Source organism: Mobula birostris, chromosome 4, assembly GCF_030028105.1.
Source record: "Mobula birostris isolate sMobBir1 chromosome 4, sMobBir1.hap1, whole genome shotgun sequence".
Lineage (NCBI taxonomy): Eukaryota > Metazoa > Chordata > Chondrichthyes > Myliobatiformes > Myliobatidae > Mobula > Mobula birostris.
In genome coordinates this window covers 184,392,894-184,418,419 of record NC_092373.1, presented here as the reverse complement: position 1 = coordinate 184,418,419, position 25,526 = coordinate 184,392,894, and the positions used below count along the sequence as shown (strand labels likewise).

Genomic DNA, 25,526 nt, shown 5'->3' with positions numbered 1-25,526 from the left:
ATGAAGTTGCAGTAGCAGACAAGGTGAGGGGGAATCCTAAGGGATTCTACAGCTATGTTAAGAGTGTAGCCCCCGGCCACCCTCAGGGTTGCTCGGCTCGCCTATGCAGTAACATAAAGACAAAACCCCCTTACAAGAGCAAAAGGATTACAAGGGACGAAATTGGTCCTCTGGAAGAACAGAATGGTGGTCTGAGTGCAGAGTCAAAAGAGATGGGGGAGATCTTAAATAAACTTTTTGTATCTGTATTTACTCATGAAACTGACAGAGTCTATAGAAGTGAGGGAAAGTGGCATCAACGTCATGGACCCTATACCGATTACAGAGGAGGAGGTGTTTGCTGCCCTGAGGCAAATTAGAGTGACTAAGTCCTCAGGGCCTGACAAGGTGTTCCCATGGAACTGCAGGAGGCGAGTGCAGAAATTGCTGGAGACCCTAGCATAGATATTTAAATCATCCTTAGCGACAGGTGAGGTACTGAAGTATTGGAAGGTAGCTAATGTTGTTCCGGTGTATAAGAAAGGCTCTAAAAATAACATAGGAAGTTATAGGCCAGTGAGCCTGACATCAGCTGTGGGAAAATTATTGGAAGTTATTCTAAAGGGCCAGATATGAGTATTTGGATAGACGTGGTCAGCGCGGTAGGTCATGTCTAAGCAATCTTATACAGTTTTTTGAGGAAGTTACCAGAGAGGCCAGAGAGATCATTGTCTCTCTGACTGGAGGCCTGTGACTAGTCAAGTGCTGCAGGGATCAGTGCTAAGTCCATTGTTGTTTGGTATTTATATCAGCAATCATGATGATAATGTGGTTAACTGGATTAGCAAGTTAGCGGATGACACCAAGACTGGGGGTGTAATGGTCAGCAAGGAAGGCTATCATGGCTTGCAGTGGGATCTGGGCTGTAAAATGGCAGATGGAATTTAATGCAGACAAGTGCAAGGTGCTGCACTTTGTAGGACCAACCAGGGCAGGGCACTGAGGAGCGTGGTAGAACAAAGGGATTTGGGAATATAGGTCCATAATTCATTGAAAGTGGCATCGCACGTAGATAGGGTCATAAAGAAAGCTTTTGGCACGTTTGCCTTCATGAATCAAAGTTTTGATGACAGGAGATGAGATGTTATCTTCAATTTGTATAAGATATTGGTGAGGCCTAATTTGGTATTGTGTGCAGTTTTGATCTTCTACCTGTAGGAAAGATAAAAGAGTAGACAGAAAATTAACAAGTATTTTGCCGGGTCTGGAGGAGCTGAGTTATAAAGAATGATTGAATAGGTTAGGACTTTATTCTTTGGAATGTAAAAGATTGAGAGGAGATGATAAGGGTATACAAAATTATGAGGGGTATAGATAGGGTAAATGCAAGCAGGCTTTCTCCACTGAGGCTGTGTTGGACTACAACTAGAAGTCATGGGTTAAGGATGAAAGGTGAAAAGTTGAAGGGGAACATGAAGGGAAACTTCTTCACTCAGAGGGTTGTGAAAGTGTGGAAAAAACTGCCAGTGCAAGTGGTACAAGCAATCTCAAATTCATTATTTAAGAGAAATTTGGATAAGTACATGCAGGGTAGGAGTATGGTCCTGGTTCAGGTCAACGGGAGTAGGTCACTTAATGGTTCAGCACAGACTTGATGGGCCAAAAGGCCTGTTTCTGTGCTGTACTTTTCAATGACTATGACTGTATGTCACCATATACTAACTTGAGATTCATTTGCTTCTTGGCATTTACTGTAGTACAGCAAAATACAACTGTGTAGGCTTTTCCATTCTTGTAGGTGTTTCCATACCAGGCTATGATGCAATCAGTCAGAATACTCGGCACTGTGCATCTACAGAAGTCTGTCAAAGTTTTAGATGACATGCTGAATCTGTGCAGACCTCTAAGATAGTGATGGCACTTATGTGCTGGTCCCATAACTGACCTGCTGATGAATGCTGAGCTGTAGCCAATGAAGAGCATCTTGACGTCCAGATGTCCCAAAGCTGTGTGAAGAGCCAATGAAATGGCACCTGCTGTTGACCTGTTGTGCCAGTAGGCAAATTGGAGTGGATGTAACTATCTCCTCTGGCAGGAGTCGATATGTTTCATCACTGTGGTACCGGGACAGGTCCTTTGGCCCACAATATCTGCGTCAAACTCAATGCTGAATTAAACTAAATCTCTTCTGCCTGCACATGATCCATATCCCTTCATTTCCAGAATATTTATGTGTCTGTTCAACAGCCACTGAAATGCCACTATGCTATCTGTTGCTCCTAGTATCCATCACAGGCACCTTCCACCCTCCTTTAAACATGCTCCCTCCCTAAATGGATGCAACATTTCTGGGGTAATACAAAGAAGATACAAAGCAAAAAAATACAGTCTCATACTCAGATTAGAGGTAACAAAAGCTCCAGCAACAAGAATTAATGTATAAAATATCCAGATTTAAATGATGTGATACCTGCTACTCAAAACTAAGAAGATTCTAGAAAAATACTGAAGCAACTCTACCACAATTGCTGGAAAATTCACTGAGCAATTACATGTGTATAGGTGAATATATAAAAGTATAAACCAGCATAAGAGAATCAAATTACAAGGAAAATACAATTCTATACCCTAATCCAACACCAACAAACATCAGGCTCCAGGGAGGAGGTCAACACCTCTGATTCTACAACCTACAGATCCATTTTCATGGACTCTCTACAACTCACGTTCTCAGTAATTTTTTTATTTACACAGTTTGTCTTCATTTCTATATTGGTTGTTAATTAGTTTTATGTATAAATTTTCATATTGCACTTCCTTATTTTTCTATAAATGCCGTCAAGAAAATGAATCTCAAGGTAGTATATTGTACATAGTGGTAGATACGTACTTTGAGAGTAAGTGTCACTTTGTACTTTGAAGTGCCTAAGGTTGAGATTTTCACCTCTGTTACGTGCCAATAGACATCTGGAATTTGATTGCCAACTGACACAGAGTGAAAAAGAGCATCACAGTGCTGCAGATAGCAGAGCCGCTACGCCTCAGCTCCAGCAACCTGGATCCAATCCTGACCTCCGGTGCCACTTGTGTTGAACCTGTCAGTTCTTTCCATGACTCCATATGTGCGCTTCCTCTGGGCGTTTTGCTTTCACCGAGGATGTTCAGGTTGGGAGATTATTTGAACTCTGTAAGATTGTTCCTGGTATAGATGAGTGTTAGATCTGACAGCAACGTGTCCTGAACAGGTTCTAGGGAAACATGGACACACTCCAGAGGATTGTCGAAGATTGCAGAGAGACATTGATAGGATGCAGAAGTGGGCTGAGAAGTGGCAGACGGAGTTCAACCCGGAGAAGTGTGAGGTGGTACACTTTGGAAGGACAAACTCCAAGGCAGAGTACAAAGTAAATGGCAGGATACTTGGTAGTGTGGAGGAGCAGAGGGATCTGGGGGTACATGTCCACAGATCCCTGAAAGTTGCCTCACAGGTAGATAGGGTAGTTAAGAAAGCTTATGGGGTGTTAGCTTTCATAAGTTGAGGGATAGAGTTTAAGAGTCGCGAGGTAATGATGCAGCTCTATAAAACTCTGGTTAGGCCACACTTGGAGTACTGTGTCCAGTTCTGGTCGCCTCACTATAGGAAGGATGTGGAAGCATTGGAAAGGGTACAGAGGAGATTTACCAGGATGCTGCCTGGTTTAGAGAGTATGCATTATGATCAGATATTAAGGGAGCTAGAGCTTTACTCTTTGGAGAGAAGGAGGATGAGAGGAGACATGATAGAGGTGTACAAGATAATAAGAGGAATAGATAGAGTGGATAGCCAGCACCTCTTCCCCAGTACAAGAGGACATGGCTTTAAGGTAAGGGGTAGGAAATTCAAGGGGGATATTAGAGGAAAGATTTTTACTCAGAGAGTGGTTGGTGCGTGCAATGCACTGCCTGAGTCAGTGGTGGAGGCAGGTACACTCGTGAAGTTTAAGAGACTACTAGACAGGTATATGGAGGAATTTAAGGTGGTAGGTTATATGGGAGGCAGGGTTCGAGGGTTGGCACAACATTGTGGGCTGAATGGCCTGTAATGTGCTGTACTATTCTATGTTCTATGTTCAAGTGACCCTGCAGGTGCTGGAAATCTTGAGCAACACACACAAGGTGCTGGAGGAACTTAGCAAGTCAGGCAGCATCAACAGAGGGGAATGAATAGTGAATGTTTTGGGCCAAAACCCTTCATCAGGATGAAACTTTGCAAATAATGGAAAAACCTACAAAAAGTAGTGGATCAGTCTGGTCACAGAAAAAGCCCTCTCCAGCATTGAGCATGTCCACAAGGAGCACTGCCACAGGAAAGCAGCATCCATCATCAAGGGACCTCACCATCCAGGCCATGCTCTGTTCTCGCTGCTGCCATGGTGCAGGGGGCACAGGAGTCTCGGGTCCCACACCGGCAGGTTCAGGAACAGCTATTGCCCTTCCACCAAGTGTCTCCTGAACCAGAATGGATAACTTCACTCAGCTCAACACTCAAGTGTTCAAGTACTCTGCAACTTCTGTTCTCAGTATTATTTATTTACTTTTTTTTGTATTTGTGCATTTTGCCTTCTTTTGCACATCACTTGCTTGTCAGCCTTTTTGTTTTTTTTTATTATTTCTATTATACTTCTGTTCTACTTGAACGCCTGCAAGCAAGTGAGTGTCAGGGTAGTAGATGATGACATTATATACGTTGATAATAAATTTACTTCCAACTTTGTTTATTCTGTCTATAGATGCTGCGCCACTCGCTGAATTCCTCCAATGTAGATGACATGGAAAAACAACGAGGAAATGGCAATATCCCATCAGCTAGCATGGATTCCAGGGGCCGAATGGCTGAGTACACAAAGTATGGAAAAGAAATAAACTTTGAAATCCAAGTTCTAGATTAGCACAGTGTCTGTTTCTTTCTACATGGAAATTTATTAAGATTTAGGGCACGCGTGTATTTTTTTTCCACTCATGGACATCTAACAGATACATCAGAGACCGCAGACAACGCCACCCCACCGCTTTTCCTTAGTGATGGACAGTTCTGTAAACCCCGACGATGTTGAGCAATCATTGAAAGTGTGACTTTAGAAGTTTACAGAAAATTCTGTGTCACTAGTACTCTGTGATGCGTGCGGAGTTTTCTGTTTGGTCTCCAGCTCCAAAGTTCACACCCCCGCTCAGCAAGGGCTCGGAGGGTTGAGGGACTGCGCAAGATGTTGAAAGGTTAGACAACTCTTCCTTTGCCCTAAACGAAACCTATTCCTCTGCACTATCACTCGAAAGCGTTTCCCTGTCGAACCTTTTTTTTTAACGAGTTCCTGGTAATAAAGTGGTCCACGCTTTCTGCGTGCTTGGCACTGGGATGTTGCGATTACAGTCGGCAATGCAAAGTGACAATAAAATGTCAACAGTAAGTTATGCAGAAGATGACTTGGTAGATATGGTGACGTCTGCGGCGGAGTATAAATAGAGGAAACGGACCCCAGTGTTGCAACAAGTTACAGCTGAACACCATGCAGCTGCTTTCCTCCCTGGGCTGTTTCCTGTGCCTTCTGGCCCTGGTGTCTGCATGTTACATCAAGAACTGTCCCAGGGGAGGCAAGAGGTCCAGCCTCCGCACAGACATCAGGCAGGTAAGGTACCACTTCCTCTCTACCTTTTGTCTCCCACTGTTCTACTTCTATATTTTAGTTTTACAACTCAACCCAGTGGTGCTTTCCAATCTGAACTTTGTCCAAGTTGTACCCAGGTGTGTGAATGCACCTGACAAGTGTTGAGCTGTGGAACAGTTTGTTGCCAGCAGGATATGACACTTAACATGTATTTCCATTCTTCTGAGGAGTAGACTATTTAATGTCTGCTTTGCAAAGGTAAAGTTTTTAATTTGTCACTCAAATGGTATATAGATTTAAAAAAATAATGTGGATGGTCAGGGACTGGAGTTGGATCACCCCAGTGGGAGGAATCATAACAACAGGAACTCACGCTGATCAGCTTTACCCTGAGGATTTTAATGAGAATTTTGGGGTGAGGTGGAGTTTACATCCTTAACTCAAGCTGGTCCACTCCTCCACCTTCACCATCCACTCTCCTTATTGTGTGGCACTTTCTGCATGCGATATGACGATATGCAGAATGTCTCCTTTCAGCTCTCCCCACCATCCAGCGATCCAAACAGACCTTTCAGGAGAAGCAGCCATTCACTTGCACTTCCTCAGGATCAGAATCAGATTTAATATCACCGGCACATGTTGTGAAATTTGTTGTCTTTGCAGCAGCAAATCAATGCAGTACATAATAATAGAAAAATGTGAATTAGAGTAAGCGTATATATATTAAATATTTAAATAAATAGTACAATTTAGGAAAAAAAGTGGGGAGGTAGTGTTCAAGGATTCAATGTCCATTTAGATGGCCGAGAGGAAGAAGCTGCTCCTGATTTGTTGAGTGTGTGCCTTCGGGCTTCCTGATGGTCACAATGAGAAGGATGCATGTCTTGGGTGTTGGGGGTCCTTAATTATGGATGCCAGCTCTCTGGGGCATTGCTCCTTGAAGGTGTCCTGGATACTACGGAGGCTAGTGCCCATGATGGAGCTGACTAAGTTTACAGCTCTCTGCAGCTTCCTTCGATCGTGTGCAGTGGCCCTCCTCCCCGATACCAGATGGTGATGAAGAATGCTGTCTGTGGCACATCTGTAGAAATTTGTGAATCTGGCTTACAGGATAAGGTAGATACTCATGGCTTTTTCCCCGGAGTCGGGGAGTCCAAAACCAGAGGGTATAGATACAAGGTCAGAGAAGAGAGACTGAAAAGAGTTCTAAGACGTAACTGCTTTGCACAGAAGATCGTAAGTACTCGAAATGAGCTGCCAGATTAAGTGGTTGAGGCAGGTACAATTGCAAAATCCAAGAGGTGTTTGGATAGGTATGTGAAGGGGAAGGGCTTGGAGGTTGATGGACTGAATACAGGCAACTGGGACGAGCAGGGAGGATGCTGCGGTTAGTATTGTCCAGTTGGACCGAAGGGCCTGTTTCTGTGCTGTATCATTCCATGACTCTGTAGAAGAGGTGTGGAGCTGTCCGGAAAGGAAAGAAGTTTTTGTTTGATTGTCCATTACATCCAAACACCTTTAAGAGGAGATCAGGTTGAAGTCAGGCAATGATGATGCAGATGTAGGTCATGTCGATTATTTCCATCAATGTTCGTACAACAATTGTGCTGGCACTTTTCGAAAGGGGGCTAAGAGATTCACAGGATGTTACTCAGAATGGAGGGTTTTAGACTGAAGGGAGTTTGAATGGGCTGCAATGTTTCTTGCTGGATTGCAGAGAGCTGGAAAGTGACCTTATAGAGGTATGTGAAATTGTGAGTGGAATAGATACCATCCTGTGTAAAAATCCTGGGCACATATATGTAGACAGGGAGTCCGAGAATCATGAACAGTACTGTAGTAAGTCTATGCATTGCTGCTGCTACAAAAAAAAGCAAATTTCATGACATATGTGAGTGATGATAAACCTGATTCTGATATGGGTCTCTATTGTGGACTGAGAGTGGAAAGGGGAATCATGGTTAGAGAAAGGGGAAGGGAGAGGGGAGAGAGGGAGAAGCACCAGAGAGACGTTCTGTAATGATTAATAAACCAATTGTTTTGGAACCAAATGACCTTGCCTGGTGTCCCAGGGCTAGGTATGTCTGCACCCATACAATCCCCTGTCCCTGCCACTCCTTCTCTGCCACCTGTCTCACATCCCTCCTGCAGTGCTCCACCCTCGCCACTCCCAACATTCTTTCCTCCTGCCGGATTTACAAACTCGCTCCTCTTTCCGTGTTGACAAATACAGTGCTGGGCAAAATCCTTAGGCACACTGTTGATATCAATGTGCCTAAGACTTTTGCCCAATATGGTAGGGTGGATAAGACCATAAGCCATAGGTGCAGAATTAGGCCACTTGTCCATTTAGTCTACTTGCCCATTCCATCATGGCTGATTTATTATCGCTCTCAACCCCCATTTTCCTGCCTTCTCCCCTTACCTTTGACACACTCACTAATCAAAAACCTATCAATATCCACTTTAAATATACCCAATGACTTGGCCACCACAGCTGCCTGTGGCATTAAATTCCACAGACTCACAACCTTCTGGCTGAAGAAATTCCTCCTCATCTCTTTTCTAGAGGGACGTTCTTCTATTCTGAGGCTGTGCCCTTGGGTCCTTGACTTGCCGGCTATAAGGAACATCCTCTCCCTGTCCATATAGGAAGGGTATAGGGGACTATGGGTCAAATGCTGAGAAATGGGATCAGCATTGCTGGACATCTCAATCGGCATGGATGAGCCAAGCCAAAGGCCCTGTTTCTGTGCTGTATAACTCTGACTCAATATACAAAACATTGAATCTATCCATAATTGGTTTCCTCTGGTGCTCTGGCTTCCTCCCACATTTCAGAGAGGTAGCAGTTGGTAGGTTAATTGGTCATTGATTAGGCAGAAGTTGCTGGGCAGCGTGGCACAAAGGGCCGGAAAGGACTATTCCATGCTGTATCTCAACAAATGAAACATGAAGTATTCGTCCATTCACTTCATGTAAAGAAATATATTATCACTGATGTTTCTGAAACATGAAAGAAATATCGTTTCTTTATGATTAGCTGGAGTCACATGCAAATGAAATGTCAATAGTGAACAAGCTATAGAATCTGCAAATAGAATCCCAAATGGTCAACTGGCCAAAAGAGAACTATATATATAGTATTGTTTCAATAAATTGTGTGATGGTTTACAAATTATGAATTGTAAAACCCAGAAGTGCTTATAAACTTGCCGTGCAATGTAAATTGTGATGCCCGTACAGATCTTTGGAATCGTCGTAGGAAGCACGTTCAACTGCAGGGTCATAGTGCTGCACTTGAAGCTCTTCCTACAAATCAAATCCACCAATGACTGAAAGGGAACAATACACAAAATGCTGGAGGAACTCAGCAGGTCAGACAGCATCTATGGAGAAGAATAAGCATTCAACATTTCAGGCTGAAACCCTTCATCAGGACTGCAGAGGAAGGGGGAAGAGTATCTTAAAAGACCCTATCGTATCCACTTCTATCACCATCACCGGCAGTGCATTCCACTCTCCGTGCGAAAAACCTAATCCTGACATTCCCTCTGTACCTTCTTCCAAGTAAAACTATTCCCCTTGTGTTAGCCATTTCCACCCTGGAAAAAAAGCCTCTGGCTATCCACATGATCAATGCCCCTACCATCGTACACACCTCTATCTGGTCACCTTTCATCTTCTGTTGCTCCAAGGAGAAAAGGCCAAGTTCACTCAACCTATTCTCATAAGGCTCACCCTCCAATCCAGGCAACATCCTTGTAAATTTCCGCTACACACTTTCTGTGGTATTCACATCATTCCTGTAGTGAGGTGACCAGAACTGAACACAGTACTCCAAGGTCTTATATAGTTGTAACATTACCTCATGGTTCCTGAACTCAATCCCACGGTTGATGAATGGCAACACACCATAAGCCTTCTTAACAACACTGTCAACCTGCACAGCAGTTTTGAATGTCCTATGGACACGGACCCCAAGATCTCTCTGATCCTCCACATTGGCAAGAGTCTTACCATTAATATTATATTCTGTCTTCAAAATTCACCTATTAAAATGAACCACCTTAGACCTATCTGGGTTGAATTCCATCTGCCACTTCTCAGCTCAGTTCTGCATCTTATTGACGTTCCGCTGTAACCTCTGACAACCCTCCAGACTATCCACAGCACCCCCAACCTTTGTGTCATCAGCAAACTTACTAACCCACCCTTCTACTTCTTCATCCAGGTCATTTATAAAAATTCACAAAGACGAAGGAGTCCCAGAACAGATCCCTGAGGCACACCACTGGTGACCAACCTCCATGCAGAATATGAACCATCTACAACTACCCTTTATCTTCTATGGACAAGCCAATTCTGGATTCACAAAGCAAGGTCCCCTTGGATCCCATGCCTCCTTTCTTTCTGAATGAGCCTTGCATGGGGAACCCTATCAAATGCATTACTGAAATCCATATTCACTATATCCACTGCTCTACCTTCATCAATGTGTTTTGTTACATCCTCAAAGAATTCAGTCAAGTTCATAAGGCATGACCTGCCCTTGATAAAGCCATGCTGACTTTCAGGATCTTCTCCAATAACTTGCCCACCACTGAAGAAAGACTCACTGTTCTATAATTTCCTGGGTTATCTCTACTCCCCTTCTTGAACAAGGGAATATTTGCAACCCTCCAATCCTCTGGTACTTCTCCTGTCCCTATTGATGATGCAAAGATCATCTCCAGAGGCTCAGAAATCTCCTCCCTTACTTCCCACAATAGCCTGGGGTATATCTCATCTGAACCCAGCAACGTATCTAACTTAATGCTTTTCAAAGCTCCAGCACATCCTCTTTCTTAATGCCTATACATTCAAGTGTTTCAGTCTGCTGTAAGTCATCCCCACAATTGCCAAGGTCCTTTTCCCTGGTGAATACTGACGCAAAGTATTCATTAAGTACATCCACTACCTCCTCCGACTGCATGTACATGTTTCCACTATCACTCCTGATTGGCCCTATTCTCACACAGCTCAGTTTTTGCTCTTCACATACTTGTAGAATGCCTTGGGGTTTTCCTTAACCCTGCCCGCCAAGGCCTTTTCATGGCCCCTTCTGGCTTTCCTGATTTCATTCTTAAGCTCCTTCCTGGCAACCTTGTAACTTTCTAGAAGTCTATCAATACCTAGTTTCTTGAACCTTTTGTAAGCTTTTCTTTTCTTCTTAACTGGATTTTCCACATCCTTTGTACACCACCCTTTCCCTGTCTCAATGGAAAATACCTATGCAGGACGCCATAGAAATGTTCCCTGAACATTTGCCACATTTCTGCCATGAATTTCCCTGGGAAAACTGCTCCCAATTTATGCTCCCAGGTTCCCGCCTAACAACATCTTATTTCCCCCACCCCAATTAAATGTTTTCCCAAATTGTCTGTTCCTATCCCTCTGCAGTAAAGGAGATAGTCTTGTTATCACTACCTCCAAATTTCTCTCCCACTGAGAGATCTGACACCTGACCAGGTTCATTTCCCAATACCAGATCAAGTACAGCCTCTCCTCTTGTTGCCTTATCGAGAATTGTGTCGAGAAACCTTCCTGAACACACCTAACAAACTCCACCCCATCTAAACCCCTCACTCTAAGGTGATGCCAGTCAATACTAGGAAAGTTAAAAGCTCCCATCACAACAACCCTATTATTATTGCACCATTCCAGAATCTGTCTCCCCATTTGCTCCTCAATGTTGCTGCTACAATTGGGGGCGCCTATAAAAAAGCACCCAAGAATTATTGCCCCTTCCTGTTTCTGACATCCATCTACACTGACTCAGTAGACAACCCCTCCATGACTTGCTCCTTTTCTGCAGCCATAGCACTATCCCTGATTTGCAATGCTATGTCCCCACCTCTTTTGCCTCCCTCCGCCCTTTTTGAAACATCTAAATCCTGGCACACTCAGCAGCCATTCCAGCTCCTGAGACATCCAAGTCTCTGTAATGGCCACAATGTCATAGTTCCACGTATTGGCTTACGCTGTAAGTTTATCTGCCTTGTTTATGATACTCCTTGCATTAAAATAGACACATCTCAAGCCATCAGGCGGAGTACATCTTTGCTCTATCATCTGCCTCACAAACTTCCTCTAAGCTGTCTCTACTTGTACACCAACCGCCCCATGCTCTGCCTCTTCACTTTGGCTCCCACCCCCTACAAATCTAGATTAAACCCTCCCCAACAGCCCTGGCAAACCTCCCCGCCAGGATTTTGCTCCCCCTTGGATCCAAGTGCAATCTATCCTTTTTGTACAGGTCACACTTGCCCCAGAAGAGATCCTAATAATCCGGAAATCTGAGTCCCTGCCCCTGCTCCAATCCTTCAGCCATGCATTTATTGGCCACTTCATTCCTATACTCACTGTTGCGAGGCCCAGGCAGCAGTCCCACAACTACTACCGTTGAGCTTCTGCTACTCAGCTTCCTTCCTAACTCCCTGTATTCTGCTTTCAGGATCTCCTCCTTTTTTCTACCTGTATCATTTGTACCAATATGTACCACGACTTCTGGCTGCTCAGCCACCCATTTCAGGGCACGTTCAGAAACATCACAAATCCTGGCACCTCGGAGGCAAACTACCCTCAGTGTTTCTTTTTAGCACCCAAAGAATCTCCTATCTGTCCCTCTAACTATAACTATAGAGTCCCCTATTTCTGCTGCCATTCTCTTCCTGTCCCTACCCTCCTGAGCCACAGGGCCAGACTCAGTGCCAGAGGGTCAGCCACTGTCGCTTCCCCCAGGTAGGTCATTCCCCAACCCCCCCAACAGTATTCAAAATGGAGTACTCATTGTTAAGCAGACGGCCACAGAGATGCTCTCCACTACATGATGCTCTCTCTTCCCTCTCTTGATGGTCACCCACTTATCTGTCTCCAATGGTCCCAGTGTGACTACCTGCCTGTAGCTCCTACCAATCACCTCCTCACTTTCCCTAACAAGCCGAAGGTCATCAAGCTGAGCTGCAGCTCCAGTTCCTTAACTCGGTCTCTATGGAGCTTGATGTTTTTAACCATCTTGCTATTATCTTGATATCAAATTATCTTGATTTTGTTTTTATTTTCCAGTCAAATCTCAAATATTTGAGCAGAAATTTCATGCAATAGAACCAAAGAGATATAGAGCAGTTTAGCCTACCAGCTCACACTGAAATTTCCCATTTACACTGATCCTAGACTAATATCTCTTCTCACATTCTCATTAATTTCCCTCAGATTCCACCAAATCACGAACACACCTGAGGCAATTTACAGTGATCTCAGACGTTAGACTCGCTACATTCAGACTCACTTTCAAGAACTCTACAAATCACACTCTTGGTATTATTTATTTGCTTTTTAAATATTTGCACAATTTGTCTTCTTTTACACGTTGGTCAGTCTTGGGTTGTGTATAGATTTATGTAAATTCTGTTGTATTTCTTTATTTTCCTGCAAATAAATAGGGTAGTACTTGATGACCTTTGACAATGATTTTACTTCTCACTTATCAACCCACATGCCTCTGTGATACAGGATAAAACTAGAGCATCTGTAAGAGTTCCACGCCGTCTCAGAGTGAAGATGCACAGACAGCAGTGGAGGTCAGGTCTTTGGCACTGTTAGGTAATGGCTGTACCAGCTGTGTTCATGTCCTATATCTGAGGTACCTGATGCTGTGCAGTCTTAACTTCTTCCCAAACTAGAATATGTCCAGAATTTTCCATTTCCTACATATTAACCAGTTATAGCAAGAAAACCATATGGAATACTTGCTTTTAATGGTAAGGAGACAAAAATAAGGTTGTGCTAACCTCTTCAAAGTTGAAAGTAAACTGATTATCAAAGTACATATAGGTCACCATATACAACCCTGAGATTCATTTTCTTGGGGGCATGCTCAGTAAAACCATGATAGAATAAGAAGCGCAAACAGAAGGAAATCTGCAGATGCTAGAATTTCAAGCAACACACATAAAAATTGCTGGTGAGCACAGCAGGCCAGACAGCATCTATAGGAAGAGGTACAGTCGACGTTTCAGGCTGAGACCCTTTGTCAGGACTAACTGAAAGAAGAGTCCTGACGAAGGGTCTCGGCCTGAAACGTCGACTGTACCTCTTCCTATAGAGGCTGCCTGGCCTGCTGCGTTCACCAGCAACTTTTATGTGTGTTGCATAGAATATTAAGACCGCCTGAACTGGGCGTTCAACCGGTGTGCAAAAGTCAACAAACTGTGCAAATACAAAGAGTAAGAAAGAAAGAATAAATAAGCAATAAATATCAAGAGCGTGAGATGAAGAGGCCTTGAAAGTGAGTCCATATGTTATGAGAGGTCGAGTGATGTTATCCCCTTTGTTTTCAGAGCCTGATGGTTAAGGGGTAATAATTTTTCCGGAACCTGTTGTTGTAAGTCCTGAGGTTTCTGTACCTCTTTCCTGATGACAGCAGCAAGAAGAGAGCATGAAGGGTCCCTGTAGATGGATGCTGCTTTCCAGCAACAACACTCCATGTAGATGTGTTCAAAGGTGGGAATGGTTCACCTGTAATGGACTGGGCCCTATCCGTTACTTTTTGTAGGATTTTTCATTCAAGAACATTGGTGTTTCCATAGCAGACTTACATTTCCTACATTACAACACTATGAAGATGCTTATTATTGTTGTAGAGTGTACCTCTGTCCTGAACTAACAGAACGTCTTTGGGTTGTGGATTTAAAAAAATCACTATGGGGAAAATCCAAGTGGTCATAGAAACAGCATGCAACTTTCCCACACGAAGGGTCTGGATCACTCCAACTGTGAGGCATCTCTACAAGCTGTTATAGTACCCCAATTAGGATCATAGTTCCTTAAGGTTGTCATAATTCCACAAGACATAAGAGCAGAATTACGCCATTCATCCCACCGAGTCTGCTCCACTATTTCTTCATAGCTGATCCCAGATTCCACACAATTCTATACATCTGCCTTCTTGCCATAACTTTTGATGGGCTGACTATTCAGGAAGTGATCAAATTTCACTTTAAATACACCCACAGTCTTGGCCTCTATAGCTGTCTGTGGCAGAGTGTTCCATAGATTCACTACTCGCTGGCTAAAAAAATAATTCCTCCTTACCTCTGTTCTAAAGGGTCGCCCCTCTAGTTCTGGATACCCCCACCATAGGAAACATCCTCTCCACATACACCTTATCTAGCCCTTTCAACATTTGGTTGGTTTTAATGAGATCCCCCCTGCATTCTTCTAAATTCCAGTAAGTACAGGCCCAAAGCTGCCAAATGCTCCTCATATGTTAACTCCTACATTCTCAGAATCCTCCTCTGGACTCTCCAATGACAACACATCCTTTCTGAGATATCGAGCCCAAAATTGTTGACAATACTCTGTCTGGCCTGACTAGTGTCTTATAAAGCCTCAACATTATCTCCTTGTTTTTATATTCTATTCCCCTTGAATAAATGCCAACATTGCACTTGTACAAGGACTCCTAATTCCCTCTGTACATCTGATATTTGAATTTTCTCCCCATTTAGATAATAGTCCGCACTATTGTTCCTTTTAACAAAATGCAATATCATTCATTTCCCAACACTGTATTCCATCTGCCACTTTTTTTTACCCGTTCTTCCCATTCGTTTAAGTCCTTCTGCAATCGCGTTGCTTCCTCAGCACTACCTACCCCTACAGCTACCTTCATATCATCTGCAAACTTTGCCACAAAGCCATCAATTCCATTCTCTAAATCATCGACAAACAACGTGAAAAGTAGCGGTCCCAATGCTGACCCCTGAGGAACACCACTAGTCACTGGCAACCAACCAGAAAAGGCCCCCTTTATTCCCACTCACTGCCTCCCGCCATTCCACTATCCATGCCAGTTTCTTTCCTGTAATGCCACAGGATTTTATCCTGTTAAGCTGCTGCATTTGTGGCACCTGATCAATTGCCTTCTGAAAATCCAAGTAAATAACATCCACACCTCTCCTTTGTCCACCCCGCTTGTAACTCTCTCAAAGAACTCTAACAGATTTGTCAGGCAAGATTTCCCTTGACAGAAGCCATGCTGGCTCTGATTTATTTTATCATTAGTCTTCAAGTACCCTGAAACCTCATCCTTAATAATGGACTCCAATACTTTCCCAATCACTGAGGTTAGGCTAACTGGCTTATAATTTCCTTTCTTTTGCCTTCCTCCATTATTAAAGAGTGGAATGATATTTGCAATCTTCCATTCTTCCAGAACCATGCCAGAATTAAGTTTCCTTGAACGATCATAACCAATGCATTTGCTATATCTTCAGCAGCCTCTGTCAGAACTCTGGGATGTAGTCCATCTGGTCCAGGTGACTGATCCACCTTAAAACCTTTGAGTTTGCCTAGCACTTTTTCTTTTGTAATAGCAATGGCACTGACTCCTGCTCTCTGACACTCACGGACCTCTGGCACACTGCTAGTGTCTTCCACAGTGAAGACTGATGCAAGGTACTTAATAAGTTCATCTGCCATTTCTTAGTCCCCTATTACTACCTCACCAGCATCATTTTCCAGTGATCCAATATCAACTCTTACCTCCCGTTTACTCTTTATATAACTGAAAAAAACTTATAGTATCCTGCTTTATACTATTGGCTAGTTTGCCTTCATATTTCATCTTTCCCCTTCTGGCCTTTCCGTTGGATTTTAAAAACTTCCCAATCATCCAACTTCCCACTCACTTTTGCTACATTATATGCCCTTTTCTTTGTAGGACATATCTATCCTGCGCTTGTGAACTATTCCCCAAAACTTCAGTTAACTCTGCTCTGTTATCATCCCCGACAGCATCCCTCTCCAATCCACTTGGGCAAGCTCCTCTCTCATGTCTCTGAAATTCCCTTTATTCCATTGTAATACTGAAACATCTGATTTATGCTTCTCCTTCTCAAACTGCAGTATGAATTCAATCATATTACGATCACAGTCTCCGAAGAGTTCCTTTGTCTTAAGCTTCCTAGTAAAATCTGGATTATTATACAACACCCAATCTAAGATAGCCTTTCCTCGAGTAAGCTCAAGCACAAGCTGCTCTAAAAAAGCCGTCTCATAGGCATTCAACAAATTCACTGTCTTGAGAACTGACACCAACCTGATTTTTCCAATCCCTTTGCATATTGAAGTCACCTATTACAATTGCAACATTACCCTTATTACATGCCCTTTTCTGCTCCCTTTGCAATCTCAACCCCACATCTTGGCTACTATTTGGAGGCCTATATATGATTCCCAAAATGTTTTTTTTACCCTTTCAGTTTCTTAACTCCACCCACAAAGATTCAACATTCTCTGACCCCATGTCACCTCTTTCTAAAGATGTAATTCCATCTCTTAATAACAGAGCCACACCACTGCCTATGACTTCCTGCCTGTCTTTTCAATACAAAGTACATCCTTTGATATCAAACTCCCAATTTTGACCTCATTTCAGTCATGACTCAGGGATGCCCACAACATCATACCGACCAATCTCTAATTGTGCCACAAATTAATCCACCTTATTCCAAGCACAATATACAATTAAATACAGCAGCACCTTCATAACTGGGGGGGGGGGGGGGGAGTTTCAAATAGCCTCTGACAACCAAGCCAGCTCCTGGCTTTCATATTTGGCTGAGTTAATTAGCCTGGTGCAACTGTTTCTAATGACAGGAGAAGGGGCAAAGGCAGGGTACTGGTGTCTTAAAACCAGTCACTTTGGGTAAATGGGGCTCATCAGCTGTGGTTGGCAGCTCATCTAGGAGAAGGAAAACTCCAATTTCAAACCACTGCTGCCTTGCAGATATACCACTTCTGGGGAAGGTTTTGGGAGGAAACCCGGAGGAAAAATCCAGAGCTGGAGTCCTTAAGGTAGTCATACATTGAGTTCAATGTTGTCTATTCCTTTGCATTCATCAGCTGCATGGAGAGGGGGCATGGACACCAGCTTGCTCTCCGTATCGTACTGCCCTGGCATGCATCGGCAGCTAGGATGCAACATCTATGTTGACTCTCATCTACAGAGGGCCTACATTAAGATCACGTTTGGACCACTGTTCTTCTCATTGAATTGAATGAATGAATTGGCTTTATTTCTTACATCCTTCACATACTCGACGGAGTATGAGAGGTGATCTGATGGAGATGTACAATATGATGAGAGGCATTGATCGTGTGGGTAGTCGGAAGCCTTTTCCCAGAGCTGAAATGGCTAGCACGAGAGGGCACAGTTTTAAGGTGCTTGGAAGTAGGTACAGAGGATGTCAGAGCTAAGTTTTTTAGGCTGAGAGTGGTGAGTGTGTGGAATGGGCTGCCGGCAACGGTGGTGGAGGCGAATACAATAGGGTCTTTTAAGAGACTCCTGGATAGGTACATGAAACTTAGAAAAATAGAGGGCTATGGGTAAACAACAGGAATTCTGTAGATGCTGGAAATTCAAGCAACACACATCAAAGTTGCTGGTAAATGCAGCAGGCCAGGCAGCACCTGTAGGAAGAGGTGCAGTCGACGTTTCAGGCCGAGACCCTTCGTCAGGACTAACTGAAGGAAGAGTGAGTAAGGGATTTGAAAGTTGGAGGGGGAGGGGGAAATCCAAAATGGTAGGAGAAGACAGGAAGGGGAGGGATAGAGCCAAGAGCTGGACAGGTGATAGGCAAAAGGGGATACCAGAGGATCATGGGACAGGAGGTCCGGGAAGAAAGACAAGGCGGGGGGGGGGGACCCAGAGGATGGGCAAGAGGTATATTCAGAGGGACAGAGGGAGAAAAAGGAGAGTGAGAGAAAGAATGTGTGCATAAAAATGAGTAACAGATGGGATACGAGGGGGAGGTGGGGCCTTAGCGGAAGTTAGAGAAGTCGATGTTAGCGGAAGTTAGAGAAGTCGATGATCGCTCCCTACGCAACTCCCTTGTCCATTCGTCCCCCCCATCCATCCCCACTGATCTCCCTCCTGGCACTTATCCTTGTAAGCGGAACAAGTGCTACACATGCCCTTACACTTCCTCCCTTACCACCATTCAGGGCCCCAAACAGTCCTTCCAGGTGAGGCAACGCTTCACCTGTGAGTCGACTGGGGTGATATACTGCGTCCGGTGCTCCCGATGTGGCCTTTTATATATTGGCGAGACCCGACGCAGACTGGGAGACCGCTTTGCTGAACATCTACGCTCTGTCCGCCAGAGAAAGCAGGATCTCCCAGTGGCCACACATTTTAATTCCACACATTCACATTCTGACATGTCTATCCACGGCCTCCTCTACTGTAAAGATGAAGCCACACTCAGGTTGGAGGAACAACACCTTATATAATCCGTCTGGGTAGCCTCCAACCTGATGGCATGAACATCGACTTCTCTAACTTCCGCTAGGCCCCACCTCCCCCTCGTACCCCATCTGTTACTTATTTTTATGCACACTTTCTTTCTCTCACTCTCCTTTTTCTCCCTCTGTCCCTCTGAATATACCTCTTGCCCATCCTCTGGGTCCCCCCCCACCCTTGTCTTTCTTCCCGGACCTCCTGTCCCATGATCCTCTCATATCCCTTTTGCCAATCACCTGTCCAGCTCTCGGCTCCATCCCTCCCCCTCCTGTCTTCTCCTATCATTTTGGATCTCCCCCTCCCCCTCCAACTTTCAAATCCCTTACTCACTCTTCCTTCAGTTAGTCCTGACGAAGGGTCTCAGCCTGAAACGTCGACTGCGCCTCTTCCTACAGATGCTGCCTGGCCTGCTGCGTTCACCAGCAACTTTGATGTGTGGGGCTATGGGTAACCCTAGGTAATTTCTAAGGTAAGGACATGTCCAGCACAGCTTTGTAGGCCGAAGGACTCGTATTGTGCTGAAGCCTTTCTATGTTTCTATACACTAGGAGTAAAAATTTTCACATTACATCTCCGTCTAAATATGCAATGTGCAATCATAGTAATTTATAATAATTTATAATAAATAGAACAGTGAATGTAACATGGAATACACTCAAGTCAGCGTGAGTTAATCAGTCTGATGGCCTGGTGGAAGAAGCTGTCCCAGAGCCCATTGGTCCTGGCTTTTATGCTGCGGTACCATTTCCCAGATGGTAGCAGCTGGAATAGGTTGTGGTTGGGGTGGCTTAGGTCCCCAATGATCCTTCAGGCCCTTTTTACACACCTGTCTTTGTAAATGTCCTGAATAGTGAGAAGTTCAAATCTACAAATGCACTGGGCTGTCCGCACCACTCTCTGTAGAGTCCTGCGATTGAGAGAAGTACAGTTTCCACACCAGGCAGTGATGTAGCCAGTCAGGATGCTCTCAGTTGTGCTCCTGTAGAGAGTCCTTACAATTTTGGGACTCATGCCAAACTTCTTGAACCGTCTGAGGTGAAAGAGGTGCTGTTGTGCCTTTTTCACCACACAGCCGGTGTGTACAGACCATGTGAGGTCCTCGGTGATGTGGATGCCGAAAAACTTAACTATTTACTCTCTCAAACCCAAACCCAATGAAGTCAATAGGGGTTAGCCCATCTCCATTCCTCCTGTAATCCACAACCAGCTCCTTTGTTTTTGCAACATTGAGGGAGAGGTTGTTTTCTTGACACCACTGTGTCAGGGTGATGACTTCTTCCCTGTAGGCTGCCTCAGTATTGTTTGAGATAAGGCCAATCAATGTAGTGTCGTCGGCAAATTTAATTAGCAGATTAGAGCTGTGGGTGGTGACACAGTCATGGGTGTACAGGGAGTAAAGGAGGGGATTTAGTACACAGCCCTGGGGGGCTCCTGCTCAGGACATCTTGCTCAAACAAAGAACTGTGGTTCTATGTCATCTTTCAAGCTAAAGATCACTGAGCTACATGACCATGTGCACAAGGCTGTTTTATTACTCCAGATGGCAGACTAACAAAAGTCACAATGTCAATATAGCTTTTGAAGATTGGTTGAAAAGTGTGTAGCAGAACATTAAAAGGACAATGATTCTGCAAACCCAGTTAAGCTGGATGGCATTTCATTGTGATAATTGTCCATTAATATTAGTCAACCATTCTTTCTGTGCTTATCTTCATAGTATTGCAATAGAAGTATCTTATTGGAGAGATGAGTGCCAACTTTACAGTTAATTCAGGCCAGGCATGTTAAATACAATGATTTACGATGGACAAGACCTCTGAGCTAATCCAACTTTATTTATCCTGACATATATCTCTTTTGCAGTTGAAATTGAATTTCCTTTTTTTAAATGAGTTGTAAAAAAATGATAAGCTTTCCTCCCTGTTTTTTAATCTATCTCAGGATGTGGCCATCACGGGCAAGGTCAATATTTAGAGTTCATCCCTTTGGCCTTAAAGGCTATGGTGAGTTGCCTCCCTTACCACTGGAGACAATGCAATGGTGAGCTGTCTCTTTGAACAACTGGTGTCAAAGCAGTCCTTACTCAGATTTCATTTTCTTTGTTTCTCCACTTCGGTAGTGTGCTCCTTGCGGTCCCAACAACAAAGGCCAGTGTTTTGGAAGTAACATCTGCTGTGGTCAGGAGATTGGCTGCTACATGGGAACCCTGGAAGCACAGGCCTGCAAGGAGGAAAATCAACTGCCTTCACCTTGCGAACCTGCTGGAAAACCCTGTGGTGAAGGTGATGGGAAATGTGCCATACCTGGGCTCTGCTGCGATAATGGTACTGTTCATTTTTCTGAAATAAAAACATCAAATTTATGAAACAGGCTGACATAGAGAATGCATAATCCTGTCTTTGACTTTTTCTGTTAAAGCTGGGAGTATTTTTTTGGAAATTAGACTGTGACTTCTGTCATATTCCCGAGAATTTTACAAATTTACTGCCACTTTCTTGCCACAGAAACCATGGTTTGGAAAGTCAGAGTAATTGTGCTGCAGCAACAAACAATCCACAGGAAGCACTCAGCAGATCAAGCAGCATCCATGGGGAAGGGAGGGGACAAAGCAACAGTCAACATTTTGGGTCAAGGCCCGGCATCAGGATTAGGAATGGAGTGGGGGAAAGGCGGGTTGTGGTGAGACAGATAACACAGACTTTGGTGACTGAGGGCTGAGGGGTGGGTGAAAGATGATGGGCAAATTGAGACTGGTGGTGTGAGGGAGGGAGCAGGGTGAAGTGGAACAACAGAGGGAGGTGGATGATAGATGGAGGCAGTTTATAAAAAGCGTAAGATGGAGTCATGGTAAAGGAGGGTGAAGGTGGAGACAGCTGCCGGAGGGTGATAAACAGCAACATAAAGGTAAACAGCATTGGAATCTGATTAGCAATCTCACCCATTGGAACTCTGGTCAGGAAATGATAGATCCTAAAAGAATCATTTTCTTTTGTTACCTAATCAGACTATTGAGACAAGCACAAGAAACAAGTACACGTGTAAGAAATTTAAAATAGAACTAGACAATTTTGGAAATACTGAACTTCAACATCTGTGGGAAGAGAATTGGAGCTGATGTTTCAGGTCAAAGTCACCTCATGAGACAGACAGGGATCTGATGCGAGATCCCTGCAATGATCTATGGTCTTTCTTGATCCATTTGTTTAGATGAGAGAGTGAATGACATGGTGTTTGTAGAGCAATGGACACAATTAGAAATAACGGGCACTTCACAATAGATACTTTTCCATCTTAAACTCTGTTTTGAATCCCTAAACAGAAATAAACTTTGTTATTAGAAGATTGGCAGTGTTGTGGGACTGACAGAGCTGCTGCCTCACAGCTTCAGTGATCTGGGTTCAATTCTGACCCCCTATTTCAGCGGAATAAAGGAAATTACAATGGCATGAGAATGGAACTGGCTGAAGTTGATTGGAAAGGGACATTTGCAGGAAGGACAGCAGAGCAGCGATTGCTGGAGTTTCTGCAAAAATGAGGGAAGTGAAAGACGGATATATTCCAAATAAGAAGAAATTTTCAAAGGGAAGAAGGACACTACCGTGGCTGACAAGTGAAGTCAGAGCCAAAGTAATAGCAAAAGAGAGTGCATGCAAGGAAGCCAGAGCTAGGGGAAGATAGAGGATTGGGAAGCTTTTAAAAACTTCCAGAAGGAAACTAAGGTCATTTGGAAGGAAAAGCTGAATTATGAGAGGAAGCTGGCGAAGAATACTAAAAGAAGATACTAAAAGCTTTTTTAAGTATATAAAGAGAGTTGAGGGTAGATATAGGACCACTACAAAATGACACTGGAGATATTGTAATGAGAGATGCAGAGATGGCAGAGATACTGAATGCGTATTTTGCATCAGCCTTCACAGTGGAAGACGTTTGTAGTATACTGGATACAAGACATTCAAGAGTGTCAGGAAAGTGAAGTTTGTGCAGTGAAAATTACGGCTAAGATGTTCAAGAAGCTTAATAGTCTGGGGGTGGATAAATCTCCTGGACCTGATGGAATACACCCTCGGGTTCTGAAGGAAGTAGCTGGAGAGATTGCAGAGGTATTTACAATGATCATTCAAGAATTGATAAGACTGGCATTGTACTGGATGACTGGAAAATTGCAAATGTAACTCCACTATTTAAGAAGGGTGAGAGGCAGCAGAAAGGAAACTATGGACCTGTTAGCCTGATTTCAGTGGTTGGGAAGTTGTTGGAATTGATCGTTAGGGATGAGATTACAGAGTACCTGGAAGTACATGACAATATAGGCCAAAGCCAGCATGGTTTCTTGAAAGAAAAACCCTGTCTGACAAACCTATTGCAATTCTTTGAAGAAATTACGAGAAGCATAGACAAAGGAGATGCAGTAGACATGGTGTACTTGGATTTTCAGAAGGCCTTTCACAAGGTGCCACACATGAGGCTGCTTAGCAAGATAAGAACCCATGGAATTACAGGAAAATTACTAGCATGGGTGGAGCTTTGGCTGGTTGGCAGAAAACAGAGTGGGAATAAAGGGATCCTATTCTGGCTGGCTGCCAGTTACCAGTGGGGTCCCACAGGGGTTGCTGTTGGGACCGCTGCTTTTTACGATGTATGTCAATGATTTGGACTACAGTGTTAATGGATTTGTGGCTAAATTTGCCGATGATACAAAGATAGGTGGAGGATTGGGTAGTGTTGAGGAAACAGAGAGCCTGCAGAGAGACTTAGATGGTTTAGGGGAATGGGCAAAGAAGTGGCAAATGAAATACAATATTGGAAAGTTGGGGAGAAAATTCATAGTGCAGAGATGCAAAGAAACTTGGGAGTCCTTGTGCAAGATACCTTAAAGGTTACTCTCCAGGTTGAGTCAGTTGTGAAGAAGGAGAATGCAATGTGGGCATTCATTTCTAGAGGTATGGAATATAAGAGCAGGGATGTGATGCTGAGGCTCTGTAAGGCACTTGTGAGACCGCACTTGGAGCATTGTGTGCAGTTTTGGGCACCTTATTTTAGAAAAGATATACTGACATTGGAGAGGGTTCAGAGAAGATTCACAAGAATGAATCCAGGAATGAAAGGGTTACCATATGAGGAACATCTGGCAGCTCTTGGGCTGTATTCCCTGGAGTTCAGGAGAATGAGGGGGGGAGTCCCACAGAACCATTCCGAGTGTTAAAAGGCCTGAACAGATTAGACATGGCAAAGTTATTTCCCATGGTAGGGGATTCTAGAACAACAGGCCACAATTTCAAGATTGAAGGACGTCCATTTAGAACTGAGATGCGGAGAAATTACTTTAGTCAGAGGGTGATAAATCTGTAGAATTTGTTGCCACGAGCGGCTGTAGAGGCCAGGTCATTGGGTGTATTTAAGGCAGAGATGGATAAGTTCTTGATTAGCCAGGGCATCAAAAGGTATGGAATGAAGGCAGGGGAGTGGGGATGACTGGAAGAATTGGATCAACCCATGATTGAATGGCGGAGCAGACTCGATGGGCCGAATGGCCTACATCTGCTCCTGTATCTTATAGTCTATGGTCTTATGGTCTATACTGCTTGTGCAGAGTTTGCACATTCTCCCTGTGGCTGTGTGGGATTTCTCCTTGTGCTCTGGAGGAAATAGTTCCCAAAAGCAAGTATTTCAAGGGTCAGGAGGTACCAATTTAAAATGTTGGTGAGTGAGTCATAGGAAAATTACATTTACTCGAGTAGTTATGATCTGGATTTCATTGCCTGTAAAGCTGAGGGACACAAATTCGACCAATGGCCGACAGAGTGAACAGTTTGCAGGGTCAGTGGAGACGAGAGAGGCAATGTACTGACTAGGAGCTAACATAGATTCCCTCTGTGCCGTTGACATTTCTGTGATTCTGAATGTCTTTTTCTGTGTCCTTCCAGAGAAATGTGCCACGGACACTGCTTGCCTGGAGAACGCAGGCAAGTCAATGCGCCGCGTCCTGGGAAGAAACTTGAGCCAGTTAGACAATACTGCAGCTGGTCACCTGCTGAGACTTTTGGGCCCCTCGCTCTCAAAGACTGCTGGAAAGAATTAGCTAATATTAATTAATATTTATAATGTGTTCCTTTGTTGCCTCTACATAGATCTAGTTTTATCAAGAGGGCAGAAATAATACTTTTGACTCTACTTAGCTAATATTGTAGTCTGATTACTTTTGTTGGAAGTCATCAATATACATTATCAAATGGCAATTTTAATTAAATAAAAAGGCAATTCAAATCATTTTAACAGCACCAACTGTGTTATTCACTTAATGAGTAACATGTTAACAGAAACATTGAGTAACTTTGTACACACAAACCAAATGGATTATTGTGTAATGTGGACTTGCATTGCAAATTGATTGGATCTCGCTGTCCTGGAGTTCTGTTTGAAACATCATGCTAGTCAAATAACAGAAATAAAGATAAGATCCTAAAACAATCAAAGCCATTAATTAATTTGTCCTCAAATATGACATTGAGAAAACGTTCACTTTTTTGGAAAGGAAGGACTAAATCTGTCAGTCCCAG

The 25,526-nt window shown here is 43.7% G+C and overlaps 1 protein-coding gene across 1 annotated transcript; it reads left to right on the top strand.

Moving 5' to 3' along the window:
* Positions 1 to 5,522: 5,522 nt before the first annotated feature.
* On the top strand, positions 5,523 to 25,401 carry LOC140196090 (oxytocin-neurophysin 1-like). The gene is made up of 3 exons (XM_072254796.1): positions 5,523 to 5,642; positions 21,089 to 21,293; positions 24,894 to 25,401. Exons 1-3 carry the CDS (start codon positions 5,523 to 5,525, stop codon positions 25,046 to 25,048), a joined length of 480 nt encoding a protein of 159 aa, XP_072110897.1. The 3' UTR covers positions 25,049 to 25,401.
* Positions 25,402 to 25,526: the final 125 nt, after the last annotated feature.

Excerpts from the sequence above, each read along its gene's own strand:
- LOC140196090 (XM_072254796.1), top strand. The coding sequence starts at position 5,523 with ATGCAGCTGCTTTCCTCCCTGGGCTGTTTCCTGTGCCTTCTGGCCCTG. Across the intron at positions 5,643-21,088 it reads TCCGCACAGACATCAGGCAG|TGTGCTCCTTGCGGTCCCAA; the intron begins GTAAGGTACCAC and ends CCACTTCGGTAG. Across the intron at positions 21,294-24,893 it reads TGGGCTCTGCTGCGATAATG|AGAAATGTGCCACGGACACT; the intron begins GTACTGTTCATT and ends GTGTCCTTCCAG.